Genomic DNA, 23,130 nt, shown 5'->3' on the forward strand with positions numbered 1-23,130 from the left:
AACCAAACTGTAGAAAAAGTGTTCTTACACGGAACTACATTCTCCGATTTTCGAAAAAATTTCTATCAATAAAAATAATAGATAAAATATAAATTTTACTCACGTGTTTACAAGTAGAAACGGGCGATAGCTGCACCACGGAAATGTCAATAGCTCTTTTCCTTATCACCACAATTTGGTGGTGGCGCTAGCGTTTAGTAGCCGTGATAGTGTTACAATGTAAGTCTATGGGAAAACAATTGGTGGTCTCTAGTAGTTAACCGGCCAATCAAAGTCTTGGCACCAGCATTAAGTTAAACTACTTTGTCTTGTCCATTCTGTTTGACCATTACAAGCTGGGAACCAGTCTACCCTGTCCCGGAGCAGAGTTATAAATTAGTTGAGCGCAAGTGTGAGGAAGGTATACTTATCAGTTACTAGGGTTATCTACAGTCCATGAGCGGATCTCGCTGTTATTAGTCAAAGGAATCTATGGCCCTGATTTGACTGGTTCCAGCTTTTAATGATGGTGCAGAATAAGCAAAGAAAAGGCTGTTTCACTTATTGCCAGGGCCAATACCACGATTAATCGGTTACTTTATAGGTTGGGGTAATCATATCATCTTGTCAGCCTATATCCAATCACATAGAGGCTTCAGCTAAACTCGAACTCTTCTTCCCGACGTTTGCCAGATAGCATAGCAGTTAAAGGGCAGGTAGCTGAATGATGTGACTAGTCAGTTACTATAGGTTAGAGTAATTATATAAGCGTGACAGTCTACTTGTTCAGGCCAGTACCATATGTTTGATTGGTGTTTCCACATATAAGCTGCAAGGTGAAAAACGCAGTTCTAGCTTTAATGACTCACCTTGACTAAAATTAAATAAAACTTTCATTATTTTGGTCTATAAATCCTGGATACTGAATTTTGAATTTGAATGTTGTTTGCAACATTAAAATAACTTTTTTGATTGAAAGACTGCGCTAAGTGACCATTTCATGCGAGCTATTCTGTTAAACCACTTCTGCAAACGTTAAAAAACAAAAACAAACAAACAAATATTGAAGAAAAACGTCTCCGCATATCATAAAGAAATATTTAGTGGTCTGACATAAGAAGTAAATTTCATGTAGAAATATTTCACCAATAGCACCGTTTAAAATGCGGATTTATCAAACTCTCGCTGATTGATCAATATCTGACCTAAATTCCATATTTCCAGAATATTAACCAATCGCCTGATGTTTCATATATTTGTTTTGATATGTATAATCCGGGGAATCTGCATCGTAAAATGGACGAAAGTGTAAATATTGGAATTACAACAGCAAAAAATAACGAGGAAAACACTGTTATCTCAAACAAACAAAATGTAACATTAACTCCACAGGATAAAGTAAAAGTTTCTTCACAAAGTGACAATAATGTCACGGCGTCTATGCCGAAAGATAGGTTAGAAAACATTAGAAATTTTCCCGGTTTCCATAACACGCTGGTCGGTATGAACACAGACCAACACATGGAACCACCAAAGGCCAAGCGTCTAAAACTCTCACCGGCTAATGGATCAGTGACTGTGTCGGACGCGAATGAAACTGCTGAGATTGGGAAACGACGGCGTATACAACATGATTATAGGAGGCTGTCTAGCTCGGGATATTTGGATGATTACGAGACCAGTAGCCTGTGTAGGGAGAGACGGTTTTCATCCGATTCTGATGCAACTTCAAGTTCACCCAGTCCAAACAAAACAAAAGTTACAACTCCACCAGTTGTCACGAAAGAAGCTGAAAATCCTGGAATGCCACCTGTTAAACTTACTCTCAAACTCTCTAAGACAGAAAATGGAATGTTTATAAATGGCAATGGTAAGAAAATAAAAGGCAGTGGCAAGGGGTCTGGTAGTCCAACTTATTGCACGCAAATCATGATATTGTGATAATTTTTGCACAGGTCAATATCTCCTCCGCGTACAGCCTAGTTCAATAACATTAAGGAAGTGGCTATTCCTACGGTCCCGTAAGAATAGCCTCACAGGCTGTTTCTACGGTTCTCCCGTAAGAATAGTGAAATAGCCCGCAGGTGGCTATTCCTACGGCTCTAAATACAGTTTTGTATGTCCATCTTGAATTGCATTGTAATGAATTAATTCAAATAGCATATTTTCGAACAAATTGTTTGCTTTTCAGTATCACACCGAGAGAACAGGAAGTGATTTCGAATAATGGAAAAGGCTTATTTATGTCTACAGGGCTTTTTCACCCTATCTCAGGGGGCCGATATTCGGCCCCATTCCCAATGCCAAATATGCTCTATTTTTCCCAATCTGGAGCAAAAAATTCCCAATCCAATGAAAAATTTCCCAGCTGAAATCAGTTACTTTCTGTTTTTCAGTAATAATTCTTGCACAATTAGTTTTGTTTGCCAAGTAAATCAAACAAAATGTTGGAAAAACCAACTCGTTTCTATTTTTAGTAACATGACCGTCTGCAATCTCGGCAAAAAATAATTACAAGATTTTGCTGAAGAAATGTATGATTTGTATGCAAAAACCTCTCCAAATGCATAAAAACACAAATATTAATTGAATATAGTACCCAAAACATGTTGACAGGTAGTTGTTATACCATTAAAATCAATTGTCACATATTTTCGCGACCCAGTTTTTACACTCGAAAATACACACACTTTGCCATTTTACTTTTTGGAAAATTTCAGTTATAACTTTGGTGAAAACAAACTGTAAACAAAAATTTTAGCATGACAAATAAAGAAAAAAAAAATCTCAAAATTTCACAAGGGGATACACTACCAGTAAAATTTGAAACTGAAGATTTAAACTAATATATATTAATTAAAAACTCATTTAATTTGTCAGTATATTTTCCCAAATTTGACAATTTACCGCGTTAAAAATTCCCAATATGACCAGGGGCCTTTTTCCCAAAACCCCCTGAAAAAGCCCTGGTCTATGTGTAATATTGTTGTCATTGAATGATATATAAGTGTAGATATATGCAACAAATCCATCAATTAAATGAATGTGATGGTAATATTGTGAGTAATAAATATGTCATTATTCTAAGTTTACATCATGTTTTGAATATCATGTTACATGTTGTATGTTCCCTTCATGTCTCGGTGATAAGACATATAAAAAATAGAGAAGAGAAATAAAGATTGACAAAAGTAAACAATTTGTTCGAAAATATACCAGTTGAATTAATTCAGTGCAATGCAATACAAGATGAACATAAAAAATGTCTTTAGAGCCGTAGGAATAGCCACCTGCAGGCTATTTCACTATCCTTACGGGAGAGCTGTAGGAATAGCCTGTGAGGCTATTCTTACAGGACCGTAGGAATAGCCACTTCCTAACATTAAACTTGCACAGGATGCCTTTTAATATTTGGACGTTCAACATGTCCCTGTGTCAAGTTTAATCAAATGATAGCCGTTTGCATAGCACAAATTTCGACCGTATTTTATTGAAGTGTAATGTAGGAAAACTCTCAAACACGTGATACATTGGTTTACCGTAACTAAAACTGCACCACCAATCACTTCCCCGACGCATTACACAGACTCTTCTAGTTTAATTTAATGAAATATCATGAATAATACAACACTGAATAAATATATAGTATCAATTATACATGCTTAGACAAAAACAAATACGTTTAGCCTATGGCACTAGTAAAAAATCTGTGGCCATTATTTAACGCATTGGTACAGCCAAATGCATGTGGACTAGCCTTTTAAACTGCTTTAATATGAACTTATAACTTATTTAAATTACTTTTGACTAAATTACAACCAATAAATGCTGGTTATACCCATCGATTATAAACATAGGCATACTAAATAGGCAATATGTTAGTAGCGGGCCGCTTTTTTTTTTCAAATCCGACTGTGAGAATATTTTACCGTCTAAAATCATTCTTTATAATAAAGAAGACTTGAAAGTTTTGTGTTGTGTTGTGAAAGTGAATGGATGTAAATTTCACTTTCGAAGTGCGGACAGATCTTCAATATTTTCAGTATTAAAAGACAGTATGTTCAATGGATGTGTAAAATAGGTTTCTTTGTCCGTTGTTGGTATTTAGCTATCGCTTTTTATCCCCCAATGAAAGTTGGAGGGATATAGTAGGGCGTTGTCCGTCCGTTCGGAGCCATATCTAGGAAATTGTTGGGAATATTTATATAAAACTTCATATACATGTTCACTACTATGAGTTCTTGTGGCCCGTCAAGTTTCAGTCAGATTGCCCTAGTAACACCAGAGTTATGGCCCTTAGAAGTTTTTAGTGTTAACTATATAGGGTACTATAAATATGGCAATTTCTGCATCATAACTTTTGATATATTTGACCTAGAACTATGAAACCTAAACAGAATTTAGGTCACCATAATGTGGTTGTGTACACACAATTTCGTTCGGATTTATATGTAAATTAAGAGTTATTGCCCTTTAATTGTATAAAAATCCACATATTTGTACATAACAAACTTACCATTTGGCAGAATTTTATTAAATTTCTTTCATTCTTTTCTATGAACATTTATTATAAACATGTGAAGTTGCGCACCCACACCTGGTCATCCACTTGCCTTGGTCACATCCCCTCCCCCCCCACCCTCCTCATTCCTTATTTTAGATTTAATTTCAACCCTTCCATGAATATTTATAACAGGCAAGTTGTACCATTCCCCCACCTCGCTCCTCCACCCAGTCATGCCCATCACTGATCATGCATCCTCTGCCCCCCACCCCACCACCACACACACACACCATTTTTATTTTTAATTTTTTTGATTTTTAATTTTCCATCAACATGTAAAATTTTGTTTCCTCACCTGTTCCCCCGCAGCCCCACCCCCTATTAAAATAGATATATACATTTATCCTGTCACTTGCAGTATTTTCGACCCGATATCAGGGTGCCGTATATCTTTCTTGATATACCGTCAGTTGATCATGTGACCAGTGATATACGGTCAGTTGATCACGTGACCTTATGATCGATATTGTTGTCATAAGAAATTTTGCAACGAAACCATCATCATTGTGTTGGAAATGTCCGAACTAAGAAAATGAGTGGTCAAATAATGAGTTTTTATTCAAAAACGAAGAAGCTATTGCAATTTTGCCGGTAATCAAGTCATTATATAAGTGACATCATTACGAATATGACGTCATTAAAGCGGTTGTCGCACACTTATTTTTGTAAAATAAATTGCCAAATATCGGAAAATGAAGTAATGACAAGATAAATAGAATAATAGGTTAGTGCCTAAGATGGAGAAAGTTTATCTGGCTCGGCTCCGGACGTTATCAGGTTCGCCTTCGGCTCACCCGATAACCTCCTCCACCTCGCCAGATAAACTTTCTCATCTACGGCACTAACCTATTATTCTCTATATATCCAACATGCCTTTTTTTTTTTTAAATGTTCAAACCTTCAACATGTTAAGTTGTGACTGCACAAACCTTGCCACTCAGCCATGTTCAAGATATCTTACTTGATTGTGTTCTCTTAAGACATCTGTTTTTTTAAGTTCAAAATGTTCATGTTAAACAGCAACACCTGATGCCAAACCACTCAAAGACAATATTTCGTTCCAGTTAAACTTCAAGCTCACATTTCAATTAACTGCAATGCCATTTAATTTTAAAAGCGAAGCTTATTACAGTAAGCATATCCCATTCAAAATAAATTCTTTAGTCAGGATCAAAGTATCATACATTTATTATGTACTCTTTAATTAAACATTTGTTTTCTGTTAAATTAATTTTGACTAATGAAATTATTTGCTTCTTATTAACATCCTTAATTTTTTGCGGGATATTTTTGCCATTCCTCACCGCAAACCCTTTCGGCGGGGGATACCAATTCATCGAATTTGCTTGTTAGTCATTTCGACCGTGAGCATGTAAAACCTCCCGTGAGAATTTTTGCGTAAAGCTCTTCCGAGAAATTCATAACTTTGATAAAACATCGGACTATAATTATGAAATGTCAAAATCGTAAAATATTGAAGTCTGACGTTTATTTATAAATTTTATAGAAGTACGTACAACTCACATAACATTCAAAACAATGTGGAAAGTTTTCCTTCTATATGTATATAACCAGCGACTCAAATCGCATCCCTAACTTTGGAGGCTTCAAATACATATTTTAAACCCAATTTTTTATTCAAAATTACAGGTCTGGAAGGCTCATTCCAAATACAATCATTATATGTTTTAACTAATGAGAAAACTGATGTTTTGTAGGCAAAGCACTTTTAAACTCCATGTATGTCAGTGTGTTTTCCATTTACAGTGGTTACACCATTAAATGTCTACTGCAGTCATGTAAAGCTGTATGTGTATCGATCGGTTTATTTTTAAACTCTGTTATATGATCCACGCACTTCATTGGTTACACGTTTATACATTTAAAATTTTGAATGTATATACGGAGGGTGTTATGTTAGGTTTAATATGCCATATTTAACTGTTGTTTATATTTTGGCACTTTTAAATCATTGGTTATGTTTCCTGGTGAAAAATAACTGCACAAGTGAAAAAATGTGTTTGTAAAACTATAAATCATGAAGTTTAAATCAAGTCGATTTCCGCCACAGTTTTGATCCTACCTACTTAAGACATACTAGAGGCAGACATAAGGTAAATGTCAGTCTGTAAAATCGGGACTGTCTTGCAGTCGAAAAATTGAGACTGGGGTTCCGGTCACCGGACTTATAGACAACTCCTAGAGTATATTTTATCTTTAAAAACGGGAAATGATTTTGAAAGTTTGCTCTCGTATTTTTCACATCTATAGGGTAGAGAACACCAATTGTTTTCCCATAGACTTCCATTATAACATTATGGCGTGTACGGCCTTCCATATATCGAAACATGTATATCCAATCACATTTTTAGCTCACCTGAGCACGAAGTGCTCAAAGGTGAGCTTTAGTGATCACCCTGTGTCCGGCGTCCGTCGTCCGTCCGTCCGTCCGTCGTCAACAATTTGACTGTTAACACTCTAGAGGTCACATTTTTGACCCAATCTTAATGAAACTTGGTCAGAATGTTACCCTCAATAAAATCTTGGACGAGTTCGATATTGGGTCATCTGGGGTCAAAAACTAGGTCATCAGGTCAAATCAAAGGAAAAGCTTGTTAACACTCTAGAGGTCACATTTTTGGCCCAATCTTAATGAAACTTGGTCAGAATGTTACCCTCAATAAAATCTTGGACGAGTTCGATATTAAGTCATCTGGGGTCAAAAACTAGGTCATCAGGTCAAATCAAAGGAAAAGCTTGTTAACACTCTAGAGGTCACAATTTTGGCCCAATCTTAATGAAACTTGGTCAGGATGTTACCCTCAATAAAATCTTGGACGAGTTTGATATTGGGTCATCTGGGGTCAAAAACTAGGTCACCAGGTCAAATCAAAGAAAAAGCTTGTTAACACTCTAGAGGTCACATTTTTGGCCCAATCTTAATGAAACTTGGTCAGAATGTTACCCTTAATAAAATCTTGGACGAGTTCGATATTTGGTTATCTGGGATCATAAACTAGGTCACCAGGTCAAATCAAAGGAAAAGCTTGTTAACACTGTTGAAGCCGCATTTATGACTGTATCTTCATGAAACTTGGTCAGATTGTTAATATTGATGATCTTAAGGTCCAGTTTGAATCTGGGTCATGTAGGATAAAAAAACTAGGTCACCAAGCCAAATCAAATGAAAAGCTAGTTTACACTAGAGGCCACATTTATGACCATACCTTAATGAAACTTGGTCAAATCTTGATGATCTATAGCTCAAGTTCAAATCTGGGTTAGGTGGGGTCAAAAACTAGGTCACTAGGTCATATCAAAGGAAAAGCTTGTTAACACTCTAGAGGCCACATTTATGACTATATCTTCATGAAACTTAGTCAGAATGTTAAACTTGATGATCTTTAGGGCAATTTTGAATCTGGGTCATGTCGGGTCAAAAACTAGGTCACCGGGTCAAATCAAAGGAAAAGCTAATTAACACTGTAGAGGCCACGTTTATGACCATATCTTAATGAAACTTGGTCAGAATGTTAATCTTGATAATCTTTAGGTCAAGTTTAAATCTGGGTCAGATGGAGTCAAAAACTAGGTCACTAGGTCATATCAAAGGAAAAGCTTGTTAACACTCTAGAGGCCACATTTTTGACTATATCTTCATGAAACTTAGTCAGAATGTTAAACTTGATGGTCTTTAGGTCAAGTTCGAATCTGGGTCATGTCGGGTCAAAACTAGGTCACGGGGGTCAAATAAAAGGAATAGTTAGTTAACACTTTAGAGGCCACATTTATGACCATATCTTAATGAAACTTGGTCAGAATGTTAATCTTGATGATCTATAGGTCAAGTTTAAATCTGGGTCAGGTGTGTTAAAAAACTAGGTCACTAGGTCAAATCAAAGGAAAAGCTTGTTAAGACTCTAGAGGCCAGATTTATGACTGTATCTTCATGAAACTTAATCAGAATGTTAATCTTGATGATCTTTAGGTCAAGTTCGAATCTGGGTCATGTGGGGGCAAAAACTAGGTCACCGGGTCAAATCAAAGGAAAAGCTAGTTAACACTTTAGAGGCTACATTTATGACCATATCTTAATGAAACTTGGTCAGAATGTTGATCTTGATGATCTTTAGGTCAATAGGTCAGGTGAGCGATACAGGGCCTTCATGGCCCTCTTGTTTTCAAGAACTATCCTAGTTCCACCAAAATATCGGACGAAAAACATATGAATAGTGATACTTTATTTAAGTAATTTTCGTGTGAATGAGATGACCCCCTGTTTACATCGTTGTCATGGCGGGAGAAATTCATTTGATGAAACTTTTTTTCAATACACATAAAATGTAGCAAATTTTGTCAAAATGTATAATGAAATACTGTAAATGCAGTAAAAATATTCCATTTTGAAAAAAATAATCACTTCTTGGGTTGTTTACATGACTAACCAATCAGAACGCACAGATGCTACCTTATTCCCAGGTATACACTTACCTCATTCCCAGTAAGTTCCCTGTACTTTTTTGAATTGGTGGTCTCTGACCTATAGATGAATGTTTCGTTTCACTTTTTCCCATTTTACAGTTTTATTGTTAAGGCCTAAATTAAAATTAAGTTTGTTTGACCTTTACCGACCCAGTATTTTTACAGTGGGTAGGTAGGTAGGTAAATAATTTTATTATATTTTAGATTTTTTTTAATGTTTGTTGTCTCAGTAATAATAAAAATTAAAGTCTATTTATTAATACCTATTGCTTGTAGATAATCTCGGAAGATGCTCTGTTAAATGTATGCTTGTAATAAACCCCTAGCCCTATTCATGCACACACAGTATGGGCACAGACTTAATTTGCACATAAGGCAAAGTTGACCCAGTCTTTGAGTATCTTTCATGTCTATACTTTTTCTTTATATATATATCAAAAATGTTTTGACTACATCTGCGCTTAAAAGTACAAAACGATATATAGTCGCGAAAATATTTGGCATCTAAACACACTACTGAATTACAGCTTATTTTCAACAAGTGTTTGATGCTTAATTCAATAGATAATAACTTTTTATGAGTTTTAGGTTTTTACAACGGTTATGGCAGTATGAAGCAAAAGTGATAATTTTTTAGCTTCAAGCTACTTGCACGTATTGGTCATGTTACTAAGAACAGAAACAAGATTGGGTTTCCCCGACATCAGACATTTATTATGCCATTGTCCTGGCAAAAGAAGTATAAGATTTTTATACCTCTTTGTTCTGGCATTACAAAATTAAAATATTAAAACTATCTAGCTTGTCATATTTCAAAACATTTACGTTCGTGTCAAATTCTTGAAATTCGGAAACTGAGATTTTCTCATTTCGAACAAATGCATTTCAAAACGATCTCTGATTAAACACATTTTGAAATCAACAATTAAGTAGGTTCATAATATATTTTCACAGGTAATCAAATTTCCCACCACTCGCCTGTCAATTGTCGTAATACTGTCACTGTTATGAAAGCAGTATTATGTACAAGCAAATTTCAAATATAACACATAGTAGACAAATAATAATCTCATGTACATTACGTTTCCTTTGTAATCAATCATATTTGTTCTTCTTAAATTTCGTTTTCACAGCAGACATTTTTCTTTCAGGGTATTTTAGTAATCACCACCACCTAGTTGCTCTCCATAATAACTGCATCGATAGTAAAAATAATCACAGTCTAGCCCGTATTTTCCAAAAATGTTAGACTAGTTATTTTCACTTTCTCAAGACTTATTTCCCGAAAAATGATTATTTTGTAAAGTGTCCCAAAAATATGGACACAATAATCATAATCCACCCAATGTTGAAAGCGTAAACGATTATCAGTAATTATTCTGTTGATAAACTTAGTCCTTGTCCTTGTTTTCATCATCAATTAACACCCCCCTCAAAGAGCTAAAAGAAGTATGTAGGTATCATGGCATCTGAAGTGGAGATCAAAGCGTTACAGTTGCCCGAGATTGTCATGGAATTACGTCATGTTTTCGCGCCATATAACACATCACTGTTTGATCGTACCGTCTCGGTTCTTTGAATTAATCAATAAAAAAGTTTCTTCTTTAATTTCTTAAAGCGAATTCAATATCCTGTATAAACTGACAGGTAAATGTGTCAAACGATAATTGTGGATATCCTACCTCTGTGAGCTATTTTGCCGCACTAACATAAATCTGTTTGCCAAAAGTCGTTTTTACGCCATGTATTTAAACTGCTGACGCTTTTTCATTATTTAAGATTTTTTTATTCTTCTTTTTTTTTCTTTTTTTTTTTTTTTGTACCTTCTGGTCAAAAGTCTGAACTTTATGCCCATAGAATTTATCATTTATTTACTCTTAGAAAGAAATAAGTAATTTTAAGATCGCACTGTTTGAAATTTTACAAAGAACTCAATTTAAATTTGACCGTTTTTATAGAATTTTGCCTACATTCCTGTCGATATCTTATTAAAATCGTTAAGAATTCAAACAATATTACTTCTTAAGCGGTGCTAAAAAAATATTGATGCGATAATAACAAAAATGAATGCATTACGCCGTTTTTTTTTTGTGTATGTGTAAACAAAAGTAACGTCGAGTGATGGAAATTAGATATTTCGATAGCTCGCACGTGCTCGTGGAATGGAAAAGTACCGGCATGACGTTTTGGTTTCTTTACGTTTAGCGGGTAAATTAGATACTAGATTTGTAAAATTATGTCCTTTCGTCAGATTGCCTTCCGGTTATAAGCGGGTTGATTGTCGTCTGCATCCTATGGCCTTAGGCAACGTTATCGGCATAGTTGACACGTTTTCGGAATACACGAGATGATAAACAGTCCGCTTTATCGATTTCTACTAGCCGACCGCGGGTTACTTTCTCACTTGCCATAATTATGTATGCATTTGTTAAATAAAATAATCGCCAGTTTCAAGCACCAAAATAAGTTTTTCCCTTTGATAAGAAAATAAAAATATTTTTTTTCTCTGGAATGCAATAAAATTATTTGAGTCGGGGCAATTTTTTCGGGTCGGTCGGTAAAGGTCAAACAAACTTAATTTTATTTTAAGCCTAAGTACAGTCCAATACCAATTGTTTCACAAAGTTTCATCAAGAAATGTTCAGTTTTAAGAAAGATATAGACAGTTTACTAAGGTCACCCCCTGTCGATTTACAGGCCCAGATTCAGACACTGTCGTCATTTTATTGCATTTTTTCGCGAAAATTTAAGTTACTGGCATAGGATTTTGTTTGGAAGCTGAAATATGATTCATTCCGTAAGAAATAGAAATAAAGTCTACCAATTTTGATCATTCTCCGACATTACAGGCATAAAAATGAGCCTTTCTGGTCCAAAACCTCAGATAAAAATGGGCACATCTGTCAAACAAAGAGGCCAAAATTTAAAAAATATTCAAAATTCATGCTTACTTTTGTACGAAAACGTCTTCCTACATCATCTGCAACAGATTTGTGACCATTAACATTACCTGTGATCGCTTTCGACGAAAGTCACGTTTTAGCTCTAATATAGGGTAGAGAACACCAATTGTTTTCCCATAGACTTCCATTATAACATTATGGCGTGTACGGCCTTCCATATATCGAAACATGTATATCCAGTCACATTTTTAGCTCACCTGAGCACGCAGTGCTCAAAGGTGAGCTTTAGTGATCACCCTGTGTCCGGCGTCCGGCGTCCGTCCGTCCGTCCGTCCGTCGTCAACAATTTGACTGTTAACACTCTAGAGGTCACATTTTTGACCCAATCTTAATGAAACTTGGTCAGAATGTTACCCTCAATAAAATCTTGGACGAGTTCGATATTGGGTCATCTGGGGTCAAAAACTAGGTCATCAGGTCAAATCAAAGGAAAAGCTTGTTAACACTCTAGAGGTCACATTTTTGGCCCAATCTTAATGAAACTTGGTCAGAATGTTACCCTCAATAAAATCTTGGACGAGTTCGATATTAAGTCATCTGGGGTCAAAACTAGGTCATCAGGTCAAATCAAAGGAAAAGCTTGTTAACACTCTAGAGGTCACAATTTTGGCCCAATCTTAATGAAACTTGGTCAGGATGTTACCCTCAATAAAATCTTGGACGAGTTCGATATTGGGTCATCTGGGGTCAAAAACTAGGTCACCAGGTCAAATCAAAGAAAAAGCTTGTTAACACTCTAGAGGTCACATTTTGCCCAATCTTAATGAAACTTGGTCAGAATGTTACCCTTAATAAAATCTTGGACGAGTTCGATATTTGGTTATCTGGGATCATAAACTAGGTCACCAGGTCAAATCAAAGGAAAAGCTTGTTAACACTGTTGAAGCCGCATTTATGACTGTATCTTCATGAAACTTGGTCAGATTGTTAATATTGATGATCTTAAGGTCCAGTTTGAATCTGGGTCATGTAGGAATAAAAAACTAGGTCACCAAGCCAAATCAAATGAAAAGCTAGTTTACACTAGAGGCCACATTTATGACCATACCTTAATGAAACTTGGTCAAATCTTGATGATCTATAGCTCAAGTTCAAATCTGGGTTAGGTGGGGTCAAAAACTAGGTCACTAGGTCATATCAAAGGAAAAGCTTGTTAACACTCTAGAGGCCACATTTATGACTATATCTTCATGAAACTTAGTCAGAATGTTAAACTTGATGATCTTTAGGGCAATTTTGAATCTGGATCATGTCGGGTCATAAACCAGGTCACCGGGTCAAATCAAAGGAAAAGCTAATTAACACTGTAGAGGCCACGTTTATGACCATATCTTAATGAAACTTGGTCAGAATGTTAATCTTGATAATCTTTAGGTCAAGTTTAAATCTGGGTCAGATGGAGTCAAAAACTAGGTCACTAGGTCATATCAAAGGAAAAGCTTGTTAACACTCTAGAGGCCACATTTTTGACTATATCTTCATGAAACTTAGTCAGAATGTTAAACTTGATGGTCTTTAGGTCAAGTTCGAATCTGGGTCATGTCGGGTCAAAAACTAGGTCACGGGGGTCAAATAAAAGGAATAGTTAGTTAACACTTTAGAGGCCACATTTATGACCATATCTTAATGAAACTTGGTCAGAATGTTAATCTTGATGATCTATAGGTCAAGTTTAAATCTGGGTCAGGTGTGTTAAAAAACTAGGTCACTAGGTCAAATCAAAGGAAAAGCTTGTTAAGACTCTAGAGGCCAGATTTATGACCGTATCTTCATGAAACTTAATCAGAATGTTAATCTTGATGATCTTTAGGTCAAGTTCGAATCTGGGTCATGTGGGGGCAAAAACTAGGTCACCGGGTCAAATCAAAGGAAAAGCTAGTTAACACTTTAGAGGCTACATTTATGACCATATCTTAATGAAACTTGGTCAGAATGTTGATCTTGATGATCTTTAGGGCAATAGGTCAGGTGAGCGATACAGGGCCTTCATGGCCCTCTTGTTTTCAAGAACTGTCCTAGTTCCACCAAAATATCGGACGAAAAACATATGAATAGTGATACTTTATTTAAGTAATTTTCGTGTGAATGAGATGACCCCCTGTTTACATCATTGTCATGGCGGGAGAAATTCATTTGATGAAACTTTTTTTCAATACACATAAAATGTAGCAAATTTTGTCAAAATGTATAATGAAATACTGTAAATGCAGTAAAAATATTCCATTTTGAAAAAAATAATCACTTCTTGGGTTGTTTACATGACTAACCAATCAGAACGCACAGATGCTACCTTATTCCCAGGTATACACTTACCTCATTCCCAGTAAGTTCCCTGTACTTTTTTGAATTGGTGGTCTCTGACCATTAGCTCATCTGATTTTTTGAAAAAAAATGATGAGTTATTGTCATCACTTGAGCGGTTGTCGGCGTCGGCGTCTGCGTCGGCGTTGCCTGGTTAAGTTTTATGTTTAGGTCAGCTTTTCTCCTAAACTATCAAAGCTATTGCTTTGAAACTTGGAATACTTGTTCACCATCATAAGCTGACCCTGTATAGCAAGAAACATAACTCTATTTTGCTTTTTGCAAGATTTATGGCCCCTTTTGTACTTAGAAAATATCAGATTTCTTGGTTAAATTTTATGTTTAGGTCAACTTTTCTCCTAAACTATCAAAGCTTTTGCTTTGAAACTTGGTATACTTGTTCACCATCATAAACAGACCCTGTACATCAAGAAACATAACTCCATCTTGCTTTTTGCAAGAATTATTGCCCCTTTTGGACTTAGAAAATCACTTTTCTTGGTTAAGTTTTATGTTTAGGTCAACTTTTTCTCTTAAACTATCAAAGCTATTGCTTTAAAACTTGCAACTCTTGTTCACCACCATAAGCTGACCCTGTACAGCAAGCAACATAACTCCATCCTGCTTTTTGCAATAATTATTGCCCCTTTTGGACTTAGAAAAATCATTTTCTTGGTTGAATATTATGTTTAAGTCAACTTTCCTCATAAACTATCAAAGCTATTGCTTTAAAACTTGCAACAGTTTTTCACCATCATAAGTGGACACTGTACATCAAGAAACATAACTCTATCCTGCTTTTTGCAAGAGTGATGGCCCTTTTTAGACTTAGAAAATCATGGGTAGGACAATATTTCTATTATACAAAAAAAATCAGCACCCGCAAGGCAGTGCTCTTGTTTTAAATACACTGTGACAGATAACAGAAGTATTTATAATTCTTTAATCCCAGGGAAAAAATACGATCGCAAATTTGATAAATAATGAATAGCAATTTGTACGTCATAATCCGAAGTTTTTATTGAATTCTTTTTCTCGGCTGATGAATTAAAATAAATTGACAATTTTATTGTTTTATTGCTTGAGTAAATAAATAATGATGACTACCAGAAATCGGTGTAAAAATTTCATATTCAGTATGCCTCGAACCAGTGTGAGAGCTAATTATAAATAGAATATTAAAGAAAACATAATAGCGGCGACTTTATGTAAATTATGACAATAAAATGAAAAAAATCATAACTTTTACTAGCAACCTTATACACTGGTAATACTGTATTACAGTATGTAGAAGTACATGTGTACTTACTGATTACAGGATCTCAAGACTCAGGGTCTAGAGGTCCGGTTACCGGACCCCTAGCCACTTCCAGAATAAAAGGCTGTTGCTTATTAATTATGACTTAGATGCCTGGACCCTGTTTTAGGCATCTGATACCAAATAGCTTATATACATGTTGTTGAGGCAGCATATACTCACTTGACCATTTAAGATCAGCATATCTAGATTTTTTGTTGTTGCTTTACTTGGAAATTTATTAAATAGAACTATAGCTAAACCTTATCAGGTTATACAATGATCATAATATAAAATAAAATATGGAGAAAAAAAAATCGTCAGTTCAATTCACATTATATTTTCATCTTTGGTCTAAGAAGAAGTATATTAATTTAGTGATAGTCATTCACCATGTATTACTTTTTGTAAGTCCAGTATATCTTGTAAATCTTGCATTTTAATTGAAATTAAATTACAATTTTCTGTTTGCTCTTGCTTTTATGATATTTGGTAAACCTTTACTTGTGTATTAATCCAGATTAAAACTTCTCTTTTATTTTAAATGAAGTTAATATTCTGCAGAATTAATGTCTCATTTCTCACCCAACTGGAGAAATGTGTGGTTACTATTTCAAGTATTTGGTACATAAATATTATACTGAGAAAAACTTAAATCCATACATATGTAATACACTGAAATTATCTGTTGCTTAACATTTTCATTGAACATTCATATGTTTGACTTAACTGACTTGGACAAACTTAAAATACTATAGATGACCATAACATTATGTTAAGTTCAGGTAAGTAGATAATTACAAAAGCATTGATAATTAATTTTTTAATTTCATGATAATTTCAGTGTCAACACAAGTTATGAAGGATGAGTCAGAAAAGCATCCCAAGAGACACAGATCTTCAGAAAATGGTCACCACCATCATCACCATCACCATAAAGACAAGAGTCACCATCACAGTAAACATTCCCATAAAAAGACAGACAAACACAAGTCAAACAGTTCAGATAATTCTAAATCACAAGGAAAATCTTCAGAACAGAAAGAGGAAGAAAAAATGAAAGATGATAATAAAACTGTATCAAAGAAACCACAAGAATCAAATAAGGACAAAAATAATCCTAACACAAGTGTGAAGGAGAACTGTAAAAACGATGAAAAACATGCAGGTTCCGTGAAAATGAAAGAAGACAAAGCAGATAAAAAATTGGATGGTAATGTTAGTGTAAGTGAAGGTAAGAAGGTTGATCTTACAGAGAATGGACAGGAGAAGATTGATACAAGTGCTAAGAAACATGATGTTAAAGAAATTCCAACTCAGACTAAGCATTTCACGGGAATTGAAAACAGTAAAACAGTTAACCCTGAAAATGCTAATGAGATCAGTACCAAAACAGATACTGACAAAAATGATGTTGGCAAAATAAAGGATGATAACAAGATAAATGGAAAACTGAAATCTGGAAGTAATCCAGTCTCAAATGGAGAAAAAGAAAACACACCAAATGAAGAAAATGTTGTTAAAGAAAATCACAAAGACTGTGTTGTTAGAGAAAATCATAAAGAGGATGTTGTAAAAGAAAATCAGAAAGAAGATGGAGTAAAAGAAATTCAGAAAGAGGGTGGTGTAAAAGAAAATCAGAAAGACAGTGTTGTAAAAGAAAGTCATAAAGATAGTGTTGTGAAAGAAAATCGTAAAGACGGTGTTGTCAAAGAAAACAGTTCGAACAATAAAGCATCTGATCATAGTACATCTCATAGATCAAAACATCACAAGCATCAACATAGAGATAAAAGTGGATCAAAGCCATCATCAAGTAGTGACAGTAAGTCTCACAGACATGATCATCACAGAAGCGAAAGTAAATCGGATCACTCTCATAAAAAATCTAGTTCAGATCATTCACAGAAAACAAGTTCTGATCATTCACAGAAATCAATAACATGTAATTCCCACAAAACAGTTTCTGGTACTCCTCAAAAATCAGAATTCCGATCAAAATCTGAGCATGTACATAGAACTGTTTCAAAAGAGAGCACTGATGTTTCTCAGCAAAAAGACGCAAAGTCTGCTCCTAAAGACTCGCAGAAGTCAGAAACAGTGGGAAAATCGGAATCGTCATCTACAGACAAACCCAGAAGTCATCACAGGAAAAAACGCATTGTTAATTGCGGTGTTCAGGTAAATCTTAGAAAAAAGACTGATACCAAATCTGCTCAAGTTCCAGAAGATATCGGAGGAGCATCGTCAAGCAAATCCGTTGAGTCTCAAAAAATATCTGAAAAGAAATTACAAAGGATTGCTTATGTACAACAAAGTATGACCAGTGTTCAGAAAGGTGGAAAACACTCCAAGCCAACACCGAGGACTGGACTGGAAGATCACAGGGAACCAAAGGAGCAGAATTCCAGTCAGGTCTCGTCAGAGTTTTCCGCTGAATCTCAGGGCAATAAATTGTGGAAAGCAGAGGTTTCAAGTATTGGCAAGTACAAATACAAAAATCTGATGCATGTTGAAAGATACAGTAATGGTGGTGGGCTTATACTTCATGCATACCAAAATGAAGTTGATAAACTCAGTGATACGGAAAAAGTTGAATTTGCTAAGGAGTTTATGGACTTCACATATGGAGAACCTAATGAAGGTGTTGCTAACTGTTGTATATCAGTTGTCCATGGAGCTATCAGTCATATGCCAGATTTTATAGAACACTTTGCTGACACTTACCCAAATCTCACAATAAAAGCAGGTGTTCTTGGCAAAAGTGATATAGAGACAATGACTTTTGAGAAGTACAGAGAACAGCTACATAAGAGTTTCTCCGCAGGAACATTTCGTTGTGGGCCTTTGTTACAAGTGAGTGTCGTAGGAACAGCACAAGAGGAAGTTGGGGACTACTTCCCAGAAGTCCTAGATATGTTTGAGAGTGATCCATTCCTAAACCTTGTAATGCCATGGGGAGAATTGTCTTCAGTAAGAATGGCATCTCGGAACATGAGTAATGATGGGCCTATATTGTGGACAAGGCCTGGAGAACAGCTAATACCTACAGCTGATATGCCTAAATCTCCTTTTAAGAGAAAGAGGTATGAGTTTTATTATTGTTAATTGAATTATAGAGGTTTTATGAAAGACACAATGACCCAAAATGGTTAACTGCCTGATGGACACAAAATACAAGTCTTCTTTTCCTAATGATATACATTTATAAATATAACACCTATATGTGCATAAACATGCTTAGCACTCAATCACTTGATAAGTAACCATGGCTGATTGTTGTTTATAATAAACATCCTTTTGAAGCAGTCTTGTATGACTCTACCGGTACATAGATTGCGCATCAGTTCTCATTTTAATACCATTATTAAATATTCGATAATCTGCCTTCAGTGACTGGTTCTGCATAATATAGTAAGGAACTAGAAATTTCTGAGATGCTCTTGAGTGTCTCCCACCTAACTAAGAGGCCTGTAGTGGTTCTCCTAGGAAAGGCGGCTTCGCGTGTATCGGTGCTATACACCGGGCACGTAAAAGAACCAGACTGTTTATTCGCAAAGAGCCAGGCTAAGTTAGCCGGACAGGCCTGTATCTAAAAAAGGATTTCTCTCTATCTGTTCTGGGGGCTTTATCTCACTCTGTCCCTCTGGTCAGATCGCTCTGTGTCTGTTATAATAGAGGATGAATTTCGCGCCCTGTGTGGCTGCGTTTGCTATATGTAAAAAGCCTTTGAATGTGTTTATCATGAAAAGGGCGCTATATAAATTGGGTATAATAATAATAATAATAAGTTTCATAGAATCAAAAGATGGAGAACTACCAACGTATATAATTATTACCAAAAGACAGACAGTGATTTACATTTATATATACATTTGTTAATAATTCTTTTCTGTGCAAAAGAAACTGTACAGGAAGACAAGTGCTTTTACTAAAAGCAGTCTCTTAACATTGGTTACTTTATTTTAAAAACTACTTGCAGGGGAATGAATGAGTTGAAGAACCTTCAGTATTTACCGAGATCTTCTGAACCGAGGGAAACAATGGTGGAGGATCGAACCCGTTGCCATGCCGACCATGTTGGTCATGGCTTTGACAGGCACACTACTGCTGCTGTGGGAATGCTTAAGGCTATCACATGCGGAAAAAAGTAAGATTTGGTTTTTCAAAGTAGCAATGATTGTTCAGGGAAGTTAATTCTGAGGACACTAATTAAAGTAATTAAAAAAATGTATGTTCAAACATGTTTGTAAAGACCACCATTTGGAAAGAAGAATGTGGTCTTTGTTGACAGGTAAATTGACACTATATATGATTCAACTAGATCTGAAAATAGTGGACCCAGTAACACTTACTGTTAACAAGGTTAGTTAGCAGATTTGGTTGAACAAGTTAATTGACAATCTGTATTTGACAAAAAAAATCAACAAAACTGAGGAATTTAAAACAAAATGTACATTGGTTAAAGCTAATAGTTATCAAGCTACTCTACATTTAAAAAAAAAAATGCAAGTTGTGACAGATGTGATAATTTTGCTGAAATATACCCATTTATGATAAGAAATAGTGAGTTATTACAAAAGAAGTGAAAATTTAATAACAGGAATGTTGATGTTTTCCATCATTTCAAAACCATCTGTGGTGGTTAAAGTTTACCATCAGATATGAGAGATGTTGAACAGAATTTTTGGAAAAATGCTCTAATATTCTTATTTCTGGCCATATGTTGTCGAAATACTAAAATATAATAAAGAAGAACATACAAATTGTGAATATTTAAAAAAACAGATTTCAGGACATAAACTTAAAGGTCCATTACTAAGGGAAAGTGAGTTGGCAATTTTTTTCATAGCCAGTGCATAGACTTCTGCAAGACACTAAATAATGAAGATTGGCAGGTCAAAATTTACAGAAGGTCTTTGGAACTCAAAGAAATGTATGTGTATTATGTTGAAATTTCAATGAATCGACAGAATGACCCTCCAGGTCTTTTTAATTTTCTTCATACTTCATAGAAAAGTAATTGTACATATACTGCGATTTATTTCGAATTTTTACATACCAACTTTCATTTTCCAATAAAATGAAATAGTTTCTGTGCTTTTTAAAAGAAATTAAAATGTTCACTTTCCTTAGTATTGGACCTTAAATGTATCATTTCAAAGGCAACTTCACTACCACAGATGCAGCCCAAGGTCATTATGAAGCTGTCATATCAAACAAAACTAATCAATACAACTTGTGATTACTAGCTGTTCAACATTTCTTGCCATTAAAGGCATTTTCTACACCTCTCCTACTGTTTATATAGTATTCCTGTGGTGTTGATGAAATGGGACACTGAACTGTAATGATTGGATGAAACGGCTTGTTAATTTTCAAACCACGGCAAACCATTTTTGACTTTTGAAGTCTGAACCGCAAGTCATCAGTGATACTTTCTTTGCCACTTTTATACCTCCCATGCCACTGATAAAATTATTTTTTCTTCAGGGCATTGTCCCTAAAACATTGGGCAGCAAAGCATTTGTCTCTTTCCTTGACTTTTGATTCAGAATGTCAAATGTTATCACATATCTCTGTTCAACACTGATTTTTATGCAATGACCAACATAATACATCTGTCAAACATTTCAATGATGTCAAAGTTATTTCATGTTATTGACAATGCTTACATTTCACATAAATATTTAACAAGTTTAAGAAAGAGTACATGAAAAATAAGTATGTGGTATGGAGTATTTTACCAAATGCTAAATCAGAAAAAATTAGAATAAATTGTGTGGGATGACATCACATGACCTTGCCTTGGGGACTAGCATTTTCTTATTATTTGTGCAAAGGAAATATTAAATTGCACCATGTGTTCTAATTAGCTGGGAAGATTTTGATAAGACTAGCATCACACAGGTCACTAGGTCCAAGGTCAATGTCACACTTGAAGTCAAAGGACAAATAGCTTAATTTTGTGTCCATCCCATAACTGGTCAAAACTGCTTGGAAGTTTTTCATAAAACTAGCATGAACTGTTAACCTCATCAAGATGACATGGAGAGCACATGATCTGGGGTTCTGAGTCCAAGGTTAATGTCACAGGGGTCAAAGATGAAATGCCATAATTTCTGTCCACGCCATACCTTTTCAAACATTGACAAGATTTTCATAAACTGGCATCAGTTATTTGCCTCATTAAGGTGATATGCAGAGCACACAACCAAAGCCACTAGGTCCTAGATCAAAGGCATACATTGAGGTCAAAGATCATATAGCTGACCTTTATTTCAGCTGCAAATCATTAGAACCGCTTAGAAATTTGATAAAAATAGCATTATATGACTGGTCACTAAGTCCAAGGTCAAGATCACATATAGGTTAAAGGTCAAATAGCTTAACTTTCTGTCAACATCCATATCGTTTTAACCACTTGAAGGGTTTTCATAAGATTGACATCAGTTGTTAATGTCATCCAGATGACATGCAGAGTGTACAAATACTAAGTCCAAGGTCAAGGTCAGACTTACAGGTCAAAGATCAAATAGCATAAATTCATGTGTGTTCCATATTTTCTTAACCACTTGAAAGATTATCTAATAACTAGCTTCAGTTATTTACATGATTAGGATGGCATGCCCAGTGCATGAACCGGCGGGGAGTTAAAGGAATGGTGTCCATCCTTGCGCCTTCCGTCCTTCCGTAACATTTTGTGTCTGCTCTGCTCTGTATCTCCTAAACCTCTTGAAGGATTTTCATGAAACTTGGGTAAAATGATCACCTCATCAAGACGATGTGCAAAACTCATGAGTCAGCCATGTCAGCTCAGTCAAGGTCACAACTTAAGGTCAAAGGTTTGAGCTCTGTATCTCCTAAACCTCTTGAAGGATTTTCATGAAACGTTGGTCAAATGATCACCTCATCAAGATGATGTGCAGAACTCATGAGTCAGCCATGTTGGCTTAAGGTCAAGGTCACAACTCAAGGTCAAAGATTTGAGCCTTCCATTTTGTGTCCGCTCTGTATCTCCTAAACCCCTTGAAGGGTTTTCAAATTCATTTATGTTGTCGTACATGTACAATGAAATATACTTAACAATGTCAATGCTTCTGCCAAATACCATCAACCCTTTCACTATCTGTAACAGTGGCGTGGGATGTAACTGTCTTTCAGACTGCCTTGTTTTGATAGCACTAGTTCTGTTTGAAACATTGTTACACTTTACAAGGCTACCTTGCTAAAACTGATATCAATAAAAAGGGCAAAATACAAATTTAATACCGGTATGTACTTTCACCATAATAATTGTATGTAAAAGAATGAAACATTAGTACTGTGCTATTCTGTTTCAGACCAGAAGAAGACCGTATTGTGAAAGATGTGATCTGCTTTAATCCAGGTGACTTTATGCAGCTGGTGGACAAATTACAACTTGATCTCCATGAACCTCCCGTCTCACAGGTATTTTCTGTTCGTTTTAACACATTTTTTTTTTAAGACTTGCATCACTCCTTCAGGTCCCAGTGGGATTGCTTTTTATATGTAAAAGCAGC

At 35.4% G+C, this 23,130-nt stretch overlaps 1 protein-coding gene and 1 long non-coding RNA gene across 2 annotated transcripts in view; both read left to right on the forward strand.

Annotated features, from left to right (window-relative positions):
• The first annotated feature begins 1,158 nt into the window (after positions 1-1,158).
• Positions 1,159-23,130, forward strand: part of LOC123529204 (uncharacterized) — a 29,017-nt gene continuing 7,045 nt past the window's right edge. Inside the window, exons 1-4 of the mRNA XM_053522384.1 lie at positions 1,159-1,849; positions 16,431-18,672; positions 19,569-19,736; positions 22,930-23,038. Coding sequence (XP_053378359.1) covers positions 1,246-1,849; positions 16,431-18,672; positions 19,569-19,736; positions 22,930-23,038 — 3,123 coding nt within the window. The 5' untranslated portion in view covers positions 1,159-1,245. The remainder of the gene's footprint in view (positions 1,850-16,430; positions 18,673-19,568; positions 19,737-22,929; positions 23,039-23,130) is intronic.
• On the forward strand, positions 6,910-8,558 carry LOC128548054 (uncharacterized). The gene is made up of 2 exons (XR_008366877.1): positions 6,910-7,990; positions 8,280-8,558. It is a non-coding gene; the product is annotated as an uncharacterized LOC128548054 (long non-coding RNA).

The sequence above is a fragment of the Mercenaria mercenaria genome, chromosome 13 (genome assembly GCF_021730395.1).
Source record: "Mercenaria mercenaria strain notata chromosome 13, MADL_Memer_1, whole genome shotgun sequence".
Classification (NCBI taxonomy): Eukaryota; Metazoa; Mollusca; class Bivalvia; order Venerida; family Veneridae; genus Mercenaria; species Mercenaria mercenaria.